The 13,037-nt window shown below is 42.2% G+C and overlaps 1 protein-coding gene across 1 annotated transcript in view; it reads left to right on the top strand.

The window, feature by feature from the left end:
* Positions 1 to 994: 994 nt before the first annotated feature.
* Positions 995 to 13,037, top strand: part of onecut2 (one cut homeobox 2) — a 44,641-nt gene continuing 32,598 nt past the window's right edge. The window contains exon 1 of the mRNA XM_075456504.1: positions 995 to 2,535. Within this exon, the coding sequence (XP_075312619.1) occupies positions 1,272 to 2,535 (1,264 nt within the window). The 5' untranslated portion in view covers positions 995 to 1,271. The remainder of the gene's footprint in view (positions 2,536 to 13,037) is intronic.

The following is a 13,037-nucleotide window of genomic DNA, read 5'->3' on the forward strand; positions in this document are numbered from 1 at the left end:
CTTAGTATCTCATAATTTAGTTTTTTATTATACCTTTTTATTCTACTTTTGTTTCTACTTTAGCCTTGTTTTATGTCTATTTTGGTATTTGCTGCACTAAGAGAGCGAGGTGTAACCGGAGTCAAATTCCTCGTGTGTGTCCACATACCTGGCAATAAAAGCGATTCTGATTCTGATTCTGATTTCGACTTAGTATCTCATAATTTCGACTTAGTATGTCATAATTTTCACTTAGTATCTCATAATTATGATATAGTATTTCTAAAGTGGCGGAAACGGGCTTCCATAAATATTAGATGCTGTTTGGGTAAAAGAAATTAATACCTGCCAGATCTGTATCGTGAGAACAACTTAAGAAATGCCTCAAAATAAAGATGTCTCGTTCAAATTCCACCTAAAGTTGCTTCATAGTTACAATCACTGCAACCCTGAAAGACGCTGATTGGCCAGCCGTGCAGAGCGCCACGCCCACCAAGCCTCCGCCACGCGCTCTGATTGGCTGCCTCCGCCGTCAGTCCGGCGGGGGGAGGCCTCTCAGACCCAACCCGCCCGCCCGCTCCTTGACTTAGTCTCTCATAATTTCGACTTAATATCTCATAATTTTGACTTAGTATCTCATAATTTTGACTTAGTATCTGAGATAGTATTTCTAAATTTATTTTTATCAATTGGCGGAAACGGGCTTCCATAGAATACCTACCATCTGTATCGTGAGAATAACTTAAGAAATGCCTCAAAATAAAGATGTCTCAAATTCCACCTAAAGTTTCTTCATAGTTAAAATCACTGCAACCCTGAAAGACGCTGATTGGCCAGCCGAGCAGCGTGCCACGCCCCCCAAGCCTCCGCTGCGCGCTCTGATTGGCTGCTTCCGCCGTCAGTCCGGCGGGTGCCGCCCCTCAGCCCCAGCCCGCCCGCCCCTCGCCTCCTCCCGCAGCAGGTTGGGTTGAGCGGTCGGCTAGGGGACCGTGGACAGCTCCCGTCTGAGGGGCAGAGCAACGCAGGAGGAGGAGAGGGCTGGATATGGGGGAGCCACCGCACAGGCCCGTATGATCCGAGAGAAATACGCTTTTTTTTTTTTCATGTGCACCTACCGGGGGAGACACACAAAGACGCGGAGCTGGAGAGGCCTTAGGAGGACGGGGAAACAACCGAGGGAGTGAGGAAACAGGGGGGACCCATCCCGGCGCATCCCGGGAGAAGCAGCGAGAGAAAGGAGGAGAAAAGGAGAAATAATTCCGCTCGACCCGATGGACTGAGAGGACAGATGAATGAAGACTGCCTACACTAACGCCTATCGATGCCTGGCCAAGGACCTGGACGCGTACGCCATGAACACGGACATGACAATGGATGGCATCGGCAGCCTGCACGGCGGGGTGTCGGTGAGCTCCGTGGCCCCTGATGTGGAGCTGATGAGCGGCCACAGCCCGCACCACGGCCGCGGGGGCTCGTCGGCGGGGGGACACGGAGCGGCGGCGGCGGCTGCGGCGGCTGCAGCGTCCACCCTGCGGATACACCAGGACCTGGCCGCCGCAGCCGCGTCCTCCCGCTCGGCCATGGTGTCCGGCATGGCCACCATCCTGGACGGCAGCGGGGAGTACCGGCCGGAGCTGTCCCTGCCGCTGCACCACGCCATGAGCGTGCCCTGCGACGCGTCCTCTCCCGGGATGGGGATGAGCGGCACCTACACCACCCTGACCCCGCTGCAGCCGCTGCCCCCCATCTCCACCGTGTCGGACAAGTTCCACCACCACCACCACCACCACCACCAGCGGCTGTCCGGGAACGTCAGCGGGAGCTTCACCCTGATGCGGGACGAGCGGGGGCTGCCGGGCATGAACAACATCTACAGCCCCTACCACAAGGACCACATGTCCGGGATGGGTCAGAGCCTGTCCCCGGTGCTGGGCAACGGCCTGGGCTCCATCCACAACACCCAGCAGGCGCTCCACAATTACGGCGCCACGACGCACGGGAGCCACGACAAGATGCTGAACTTCGACGCGCACCACACCGCCTCCATGCTGGCGCGCGGGGACCACCACCAGCACCGGGGCCTCGGTGGCCCGGCGGCCGGGATGATGCCGCACCTGAACGGCATGCACCACCCGGGTCACTCGGCCGCGTCCTCGGCGGGCCACCACCACCACCACCCCCACCATCCCCACCCCCACCCCCACCTCCAGTCTCCATCCCACGGGCCCGTGTTGGCCTCCACCCGGGACAGACCGCCCTCCTCCTCGGGGACGCAGGGGGGGAACAGCTCGGGGCAGCTGGAGGAAATCAACACCAAGGAGGTGGCGCAGCGCATCACGGCGGAGCTGAAGAGGTACAGCATCCCGCAGGCCATCTTCGCCCAGAGGGTGCTGTGCCGCTCCCAGGGAACGCTGTCCGACCTCCTGAGGAACCCCAAACCCTGGAGTAAACTAAAGTCGGGGCGGGAGACTTTCAGGCGGATGTGGAAGTGGCTGCAGGAGCCCGAGTTTCAGAGGATGTCGGCCCTCAGACTGGCAGGTAGGAACAGAAAAAAATGTGGAGCTGGTGTTTCTGTTTGCGGGTCAGAAGGAGAAGAATCATTTAGATCTTTCAGAGTTCAAAAAGAAAGAAAGAAAAGATGAGAATCCCTCTGAATTATTCTCCTGCTGCGGCCCGTCTTCTGGCTTTGTTTTGGTTTTTCCTCGCGTCTCCTCTCCAGTTTATAGGCCAATAGAATTTATTTAGAACCACCGGTGTTATGATTACCATTATTGATCAATAACAAAAAGGGGTCGATAGGAAATGACAAGGTCATGGGATTTCCCTCCAACGATCCCCTCTCTCCGTGCACCTGCAGGCACCGCACTGCTGCTCCATGCGCTTTAAATCTAAATAAAAGCTTAAATAATGTTGGGAAATGAAAGAATAAAACAACCTCTGCTGGAGCAACGGGAATTAATCCATTTAGGGTGCTTTTTTAGACGGAATTTAGAATATAGTTTGCTGTTATTTGAATTAAAATCAGGTGTAATTGGTGAGGAATGAGCACTCTGAGGCTGTTTTGCGCTCATTAAAGGAGTATTCTGAAGGAGGGAGAGTTTGGAGATGATTTGTGTTGGATTGTGTGGAAGGCTGGGACATAAACGTGGAGGTCTGCGGTGGCTATAGGTGGGCCGGGTGCCCCCTCTAGTGAGGAACCTGTTCTCCGTCCCACCAAAGAGCCTCTATTGTCTGCAGGGATGGAGCCACATTCAGGGTCCCATTAGAGGAAGAATCTTCACATTTCAGACAAAAATACTCTCCTGAAATGTCCCTGCTGTGTGGTGGAGTTTATTCTGTGTCCATTCTGTCTGATTCTGGCGACATTAAATCTGTAATATGTGACAGAATATTTCAATTTACCCGAATTATTATTGTTTTTTTAACCTTAAAATGTGAAACGGGTGTTATTACATTTATATTTATCTTTATGTAATATCCCTCAGCAGGTGTTTCACCTCATTTAGTGTGAGGGAATGTCACTATTTCACCTGTTTTACATTTAATTTTCACACCATCTTCCAAAGCAAACAAACATGCAGCCTTGTTTGTATTTTCATCTACAATTATAGGAAATAATTTAGATAAATGCAAAGATAAAAATAGATAAAGGTAAAAAAAAAAAGCATCAAAATGAAGAGGCTGCAGGTGTCTGATGCAAATGTTTGAGGATGATTCAAACATTTCAGTGTCACATTAACAAAGGAGAATGTTCATTAAGCTGAGCGGGATGCTTGGAAAAGCTCATAAATCGACCCCATAAATGTCAGTTTTCAGGAGCCTTTTCAGAGCCTCCACCGGGCTGTTAAACGCTTTATTTGGTGGAGGATTTTCCTCCCAGTTATTTGCTTTTTCTAGTTAAGATCTCAAACTCAGAATTTATGAGGCGTGTGTGGTTCTGAGTTGAAGCTTCGCAGCTTCAGAACTGTGGCACGTTGACCCGGAGAGCTTTGGTGATATCATGTTCTGTGCAGCCTATTTTAAACAAGCTGCTCACTTTGCTCAGCTCATTTTACTGGTTAATATATATCCTCAGTATCTACGTTTACTTTCCAAAGCAGCTGACCGCGGTGAATGAAGAGATCCAAAACTAAATTCCTGCAAAAGTTCATGTTCAGGAAGGATTTTAACATGTTTACAATTCATCCTAATTTAATTCTCTTAAAAAAAGAATCTAACAGCCAAAGTTAAGCTTCAGTTACTGTGGAAAAATAGATTTAAAACACCTGAATTAATGCTAATACAGTGAAATAACAAAGTCACACGGACGAGTGTGTGACTGTTAACAATTAACAAGAGAAGAACTGTAAAAGAGCTTTAAATTCTCTTTATTCGGAGGCTTTGAATGTCGTATTAAAGGATGAAAATCAATCTTTGACTTAAATAACATCCAGAAAATGGTGTTTCAACAGCTAATAGCTGCTAATCAGGGCGGTTTTACTCAGCATGTTTGAGGCTAACATGTTTCTGAGATGACAGATAATCCTTTAAATCGTTGGGTTTATCACAGTGTAACAGCACATATGACAACGGAGCTTCAAACTGAGGTCATTTAGAACCGATTGTTCATTTTTACGACATATTTCTCTGAATAACACGGTTTTGTTACATTTTTTCACAAATTATAATTTTAAAGGAATATAATAGAATGAAAATATGCATAAATATGAGCAGACAGGAGTTTATTTTCAATTTCTTCTGTTTCTCCTAATTTCCTGAAAGAAATTAATATGTCCTTTTAATTAAAAAAAAAAATCTGCAATAATCTTAGGAATTAACGTCAATCATAATGTTCTATAAAATAATAATCATAACAATTAAATGATTCACTTAACGTTTACTGTAAAAAGAAAAAAAAGCTGTCCCACAAAATCAAATCAAAGCAGAAAAAGAATAAAAAATAACAACATATTTTAAATATATACACGCATGAATATGAGTTTTTCTTAATTTATTATTGAATATATATCATATATAACATCTATTTTTATAATATCTTTATTCACGAGTTGTATATTTGTGAAATCTACTCAAATATCAGCAATAACAGCATTTTTCCGTTCTTAACTTACATTTTCATTGTATTTTTCTACACTAAAGCTACAATAATCTCACGATAAAAACACGTAATGTCAGAAATTATGTGTCGTTTCTGATTTTATGTTCGGTTGTAATATCTGCTCAGCGTCCTTTTAAGGTTTGTTGGAGTAAAAAAGCTCTGATTGATGTATAAATGTGACTTTTGTTCAATGTAATCAGATTTAAAGTCGTTAACAGATATGCAAACAGCCCTGCATGACAAGCGATTCTAACAGAAGTGATCAGGAATGGGTACCTTAGGGTAGTTAGAGGTTGTTTCAAGGCTGGTATTTGACAGTTTAGGTTAAAAGGAAATTACTTGAGTGACAGTAGATGGAAAGGAGGGTGTAAAATGTCAGGAAAGAGTTAAACGAGACAAAAACAGTTGTCTTAATATCTAAAGAAGCATATCAGGAAGTTCTCTTAGCTTTGCTGTGTGTGTTAGCTCATGAGATTAGCCTAAAAATGGGAAATTTAAACCAAAATGCTAATTTTTTCACTTTGAAAGTGTACAGTTCACTGTTCAAACACTCTAACTTTGTCTGATTTGCATGTTCAGTGTAAAATATCTGCACAAATCGAACTGAAAATGAGGCATTTTGCTTTGGTTCTGGATGTTTCTGCTCATTTTGGGTCAATACAGTTTGTGCAATAACACATAAAGGCTTCATCTTACATGATCACTGCTGACCGCAGAGTTATAAAAGAGATAAAACAAGCAGGAGGATATTTAAAGGAGTATTTACTCTGTTTCAGCTCGCAGAGTCTTCCCTTTAAGGGATAAATATCTCTGTATCATATCAGTCCTTTAGAGATTATTCCTTAAAATTAATCATTTAACCGGCGTTCACACAGAGGACGGATCCGTTTCATCCTGGTTTTTCTTTTCTTTCATCTTTCGTAGGGCTGGGCAACGATTAAAATGTTTAATCTAATTAATCACATGATTTCCCTGATTAATCACGATTAATCGCATTTGTACGCAAAATCCAAAAATGAATCCAAAAGTAGTGTGTAGCTTTTAGCATTTAGCTTTATTTTAAATGTGCTGCCATATGAATGAAAGTGCCATAACATTTGTTGTGCAAACACACTTTTAACATCAGCATCTTTCTGTAGTTTTTATGTAGAAGCCTCGCTCCACTGTCTGTTTCCTTGAATGACTTGCTGCTATCAGTTGTGTGTTTTGCCTTTAAGTGATATTTTAGACTGGAACTACTACGCTGAGAACACAATTCAACTTGGCAGTGTTTACAGATGACTTTGGTTCTGTCCACTCCACCGTCTGGAAGAACTTTAAAATGAAAATGGCCGAGTAAAAGTTCCGTACCCTTCTCCATGTTTGGTGGATCCGCCGATTACTTTCTTTTCCTGTTCCACAGCAGACAGCAGCAGACTTTTACAAAATAAAAGCCTGTGAGCAGCAGACTTTTACAAAATAAAAGCCTGTGAGCAACAGACTTTTACAAAATAAAAGCCTGTGAGCAACAGACTTTTACAAAATAAAAGCCTGTGAGCAACAGTTTTACAATAATAAAAGCCTGAAAAAAAATAATAGAAAAATAAATTAAAAAATTAAAATAATAAAACCTGCGTTAATGCGTGATAAAATATTTGTCGACGTTAAATAATTAATGATTTAACGCGATAATAAGGAGTTAACTCGCCCAGCCCTAATCTTTTGTTATTCATTTAAGGCCTAAAATGAAGTTCTTCTCCTTCCTCTTTGAAGGTGAATTTAAAACAAGAGGAGGAGCGATTCCGACATCAGCAAACGCTGCGAACATCCAATAGAGCCGAGGTCAAAGGTCAGCGGCAACAACGCTGAGACAATAGATGGAGCAAACGTTGCCCTGATCCCGACATGAGTGGAGCAGCGTTGTGGGGGATGAGAGCGCCGGGAGGCTCGCTTATTTACAATAATGTTAGAGCAAAATCACACCGTGGACTCCTCTGGATCCTCTCCTTCAGCGAGCGTTCATTCATTTCTGCATTCATCGATATTTTTCTCCATTATTTCCATCAAATATTTGAGGAAAAAAAAAGCACACAAGTTGGAACAAAATTATGGGAAAATTTGAGTTGCTTCATCGCAAATATTTGCAGTAAAAATTTAACATTTTGATTAAACGCAAACATACAATTAAATCTTTTCAGCTACTTAATAACAGTTTCCAAAAATTCTAAGAAATAATTCTAAAACCACAAAAATTTGAATTTCTCAATTAGAAAAGTAGATTCATTCTTTTAATACATTTTTTTAAATAAACAATAAATAATAATAAATGTGTTAATTTGTATTTTTTTGTAGTATTCAGCTCACAAAATAATCTATAAAATATAAAACCAGACAGATGTGTAAAGTGTGCCGTCACCCGCTCAGTAATTGGAGGATAAAGTGCGATTATTGGGGATTTTTCGTTATTTTCCTACATAAGAAGCAGAACATCTCGGTGGCTTTGTTTGGCTCCTCGGAGCCCCGTGTGGGCTTTATGGAGTCTTCCGGAAACTGAACCTCCAACTTGTGTCTGTTGCCAAAGAGAAGGTGGAGGATGGAGGCGTAGCGTCCTGATTAACGTGTTCTGGTTGCTTATTTCGTGTCAGAGTTCCATATTTATTTAATATTTGTTTATTTATTTAAATCTAAAGTTAGCATCTTCAAGTCAAGTCAACTTTATTGTCATTGCTGCCATGTGACATAGTGTTTCCCTCTTATCCCTGATGCAAATCAGCAATAAACATGAAGTAAAATATAATATATAAATAACGTAGGAGGTGAAAAAAAAAAGAAAAAATATTAGGGCTGGGCAACGATTAACATGTTTAATCTAATTAATCACATGATTTCCCTGATTAATCACAATTAATCTCATTTGTACGCAGAATCCAAAAATGAATCCAAAAGTAGCGTATAGCTTTTAGCATTTAGTTTTATTTTAAATGTGCTGCCATATGAATGAAAGTGCCATAACATTTGTTGTGCAAACACACTTTTAACATCAGCATCTTTCTGTAGTTTTTATGTAGAAGCCTCGCTCCACTGTCTGTTTCCTTGAATGACTTGCTGCTATCAGTTGTGTGTTTTGCCTTTAAGTGATATTTTAGACTGGAACTACTACGCTGAGAAGACAATTCAACTTGGCAGAGTTTACAGATGACTTTGGTTCTGTCGACTCCGCCGTCTGGAATAACTTTAAAATGAAAATGGCCGAGTAAAAGTTCCGTACCCTTCGCCATGTTTGGTGGATCCGCCGATTACTTTCTTTTCCTGTTCCACAGCAGACAGCAGCAGACTTTTACAAAATAAAAGCCTGTGAGCAACAGACTTTTACAAAATAAAAGCCTGAAAAAAATGTTTAAAAAAAATTGTAATTAAATTATTATTATTATTATTATTTTTTTAATTATTATTTTTAATTTTTAAATTTTTTGTTATTATTTTTAAATAAAACCTGCGTTAATGCGCGATAAAATATTTATCGGCGTTAAATAATTAACGAGTTAACTCGCCCAGCCCTAAAATATATATATATATATACAAGCTAAAAGATATATAAAGACATCTTATTGTGATCATACCGGCGCCACGTTACTAAACTCTCGCGGACTCCCCTCCTCGGATGCTTTTGTGCATTTTTTGTATTAGAATAATCATCATAATATGGATTAGTTCCTAACAGAAGTGGTGACCACGACCCGGGTCGACGACTCAGAGCTCTGCAGGTTGGCTGTAGAGCTCGGCTGCCATCTTCCTAACGAGTTATGTGGCAAAAACTGAGATGCAGAACACAGACTGATGTAAAGGAGCTTAGTTTCTTCTGTTAAAATCACACCTAAAGTGTAAAGCGTGTTTTTCTCACATGGCCGGAGTGGTTGGGTGAGACGTATTCCATCTTTTCCTTTCATTACATTACAGGAAATTGTGTTTTAAACCCTAAATTTATCGTCGTTATGGTGGAAAGGTTCCCATACCTGTAGTGACTAAAAAGAATAAAATCCATTTAAACTTCCTGCTGTGCATTTTTCCTGCGAGCCTTCATCTCACCTTCTTCTATCTGGTTTTGGAATCTGTTTCTTTCTCTCGGTGTTCTCTCCCCCCATCTCCCTCTCCATCGGGGGGCGGGGGGGGGTATTATGTGATCGTCGGGGGAATTGAACACAAGAGCAGAGGCAGCAGCGGCCCGATGAATTATTGATGGGAATCTCAGCGTGACCCGCCTCGGTCGGCTCCCTTCACTTCTTCCTCACCTCGCAGCCGGGTTAACCAGGCAAAATGGAGGTGGAGAGGAGGAGTCCATTGTTTGGATGGAGGGCACGGTTCGCCTGGGGCTGCAGGTGCATTGTGGGCGACGGGAAACATTATTTAAACGATAGGCAGATCAACAAACCTCTAACCCAGTGATACTCACAGTGGTACTCATACCCACATTGGCAGCAGAATCAAGGGAAGAGCCACTTTTACCACAACATACTAAAGTCCCCTTTTGCAAATATGCATTTCTACATATAAAAAAGAAACAACACAGCCAATATATTTTCAATTCAGACCACATTTACCTTAATACTGGGATGAGAGGAAGCTGGCGTGCATGTCCTTGACTTTCTTCTTGTTGTATTTGTAGTTTGTTGTTGTAATCATAGTGAGACATTCAGGATTAGCATGGTTTTTGTGCTGGTTTTTGCCCTTTTTTAGTTAAAAACCGATCCATTGTGCCTGCATCTTGCGGTACACCCGACGTTTGCCTGCTCGTCCTGTCGTCTCTGGCGTCTTGTTGCTGATTTTCGTTTGGTTTTAGTGCTGGTTTTTGCCCTTTTCTAGTTAAAAACTGATCCATTCTGCCTAAAGGAGCTAGCATGCGCTGGCTAAAGAAGCTAGCGTACTCTGCGGTCAAATGTGAGGTGGTTTAAGCGGGCTGCGTTGCCAGGTTTAACAGTTCCCCCTTTAGGAAACACCATTAAGCCTTAATTAGTACTTATAATAAAAATACTTAATACTGTGCAGTATTCGCTGTATGTTATTTGAAAAAAATGTATTGTTATTGTTAGCATATTGTTATAAGCTACTATGCGAGTCCGAGCCGCCTATTAAAGCTTGAGGAGCCGCGCAATGAGTATCTCTGGTCTATTCTGATGCACTTTATGAGCTATATTCAGTCAAACTCACTGCAGAGCTGCTCTCTGGTTCTGATTTTAACATCAGGGACACTTTTTAGCTGCTTTTTTACTGCTAATAAGTTGCTTTTAGTTCAACTGAACTGAGCAGCATGTAAACCAGTTGTGGATTACCTGTTTGCATCTTCCTCTTCTGGTACTGTCGTATCATTTTTGGACCACTTAACTACGACTCGTTAGGAAGATGGCAGCCGCGGTCTACAACCTACCTGCAGAGCTTTGAGTCTTAAAACCCATTTTTATTCCCTGAAACTCTGTTTCTGTTATTGTTTGAATGTTGTTTATTATTGTTTTTAATGTTTTATACCTTATACTTCGTGTTGTTATTCATGTACAGCACTTTGTTTCAGCCACGGCTGTTTTAAAGGGCTTTATAAATAACGTTGAGTTGAGAGACTACTGTGGAGCACGGGAACGTGATCCGAGGCTGTGTTCGAAACTGCATACTTCTCCTAGTACTCATACTAACTTTTTTCGAGTTTGAGTCAGCGAGAAGTTCCTGGATGCATACTAGATTCTCCGAAATGTTGGGTATGCATCATGAGGTACTACTCATACTCAAACTACCCAAGATGCAACGTAACGTGGCGTCGCCGATCCTCATTTCCTGTCAAAACGGCAGTTTCAAGCTAGCTACAACGAGGGTAGGTTCACTTCCTGTTTTCAAAACAAAAGCACCAATTGTATGGTAATGGCTTTCCCTATGATAAAAGGCAACGGGTATTTTATTTTGTGAAAATAACCGGAAGTGCGTTGCTCACTGCGGCTAGCTTTAGTAGCGCCGAATTCGTGGGAACAAAATTGTAAACAGCCGGTATTTTGTCAGGTTTTCAACACGTTGGGGATCTAAACGACTACTTTCTCGCCTGAAAATGTTTCAAATGTTGCTAAAGTTTACAAAGTTTAGAGCTTAAGAGAAATCAGCTTCAGGCCGGCTGATTTCGGCTCGGGCAGGAGCGAAATGCATTGTGGGTAAACGCTCTGCATACTGTCTGATCGATGAGTATGTAGTATGTAGTATGGAAGTATGCAGTATGTAGTATGTAGTATGGAAGTATGTAGTATGCAGTATGCAGTATGTCGTATGTAGTATGCAGTATGTAGTATGTAGTATGCAGTATGCAGTATGTAGTATGCAGTATGCAGTATGTAGTATGTAGTATGGAAGTATGCAGTATGTAGTATGGAAGTATGCAGTATGCAGTATGTAGTATGCAGTATGTAATATGTAGTATGTAGTATGTAGTATGCAGTATGTAGTATGGAAGTATGCAGTATGTAGTATGCAGTATGTAGTATGTAGTATGTAGTATGCAGTATGTAGTATGCAGTATGTAGTATGTAGTATGGAAGTATGCAGTATGTAGTATGGAAGTATGCAGTATGCAGTATGCAGTATGTAGTATGCAGTATGTAGTATGTAGTATGTAGTATGCAGTATGTAGTATGCGGTTTGGAACACAGCCCAAGTGTTTTATATGGTAACTTCAGCAGGCGTGTCCTTCATGTTGCAGAACAGAAGGAGATTAGAGAAGAGAAGCATCCACTTAGAGTCAAATTGTGCTGAAAATCTGAACGACTGCACCTAAATACTTTCCATTTTACGCATCCTGCTGCAAGCAGACGCAGTGCATTATTAATGAGCCGGACTCTGCTTTATGACACAGATTACCAGCAGTTACCGCGCACGTGCGTGTGCACGTGTGTGCATGTGTGTTGGCCGTACGGCTGCAGACTGTGGGAACACAGCTTGTGTCCGTTTTCAGGGCTCCCGCTCCGACCTGCTGCATATGCACAGACTGCCATCGATCTGTAATGATGGATTTCAGGCTGCCGAGAGGAGACTTGTGATGTTTGTTTGTGTCCATGTGAGAAGATTTGACAGATACCGTTATCTCCGTCTTATCCTGTCGATAGCAGTTTCAGAGGCCGCAAAGTGAGACGTGACAAAAGGTTTGGTGATGCACTGCTGCATTTATGAAACGGGTGAAAAGAACTTAGAGTGGCGCCACTGAGTCGGTGCTGGATGATGGAAGCTAACCAACTCTGTTCAGTCAACTTTAAAGCTCAACTCTAGATTCTGATGCTTTACCTTTATTTCCCAAAGCGACATCATCCTCATCATGTCAGTAAAATGGCTGCAGTTTCCGATAAGAACGGCCTTTAAAGGGACAGTTCGCCTGTTTTGACATGAAGCTGTATGACATCCCATATCAGCAACATCATTTATGAACATCTTCTTACCCCCTGCTGCGTCCTGTGAGCAGAGTTCCAGCCTCGTTTTGGTGTTGATGAAAGTAGTTCCGGCTAGTTGGCTCGGGCAACAAAAACAAAGCTTGTTTTCCTAGATTTTCCTAAAGCTAACCAAGTAGTTTTCAATGTTTATACCAAACTAAGGGGTTATGGTGCTTAAAGCTGACCAATCGGGGAGTGAAAGCAAAAGTGGATTAAAAAAAAATAATCATGATGACTTCATTAAGGTGCCATGAACTGCTGTGAGGTTGTGTTGATTCATTTAGAGAAAGACCCAGAGGCTAAACATGAAAAAAAGAAAAAGCCTCGACAAACCAAACATATTGAAACGAGAATGATATTGATAATAGAACTATGGAACTTATTAACATCTGTTTGCTTCTCTCCTACCGTCTCTGCTTTCATGAGCTGAATTTTACGCAGCTGAAAACTTTTCTATCGTCTGTTATCAGACAGCACGGAGAATCAAAAACAGAGACTGAAACAGCACCAGTTAAAGGGATAGTTCGCCTCTT

The sequence above is a fragment of the Odontesthes bonariensis genome, chromosome 22 (assembly GCF_027942865.1).
Source record: "Odontesthes bonariensis isolate fOdoBon6 chromosome 22, fOdoBon6.hap1, whole genome shotgun sequence".
Lineage (NCBI taxonomy): Eukaryota > Metazoa > Chordata > Actinopteri > Atheriniformes > Atherinopsidae > Odontesthes > Odontesthes bonariensis.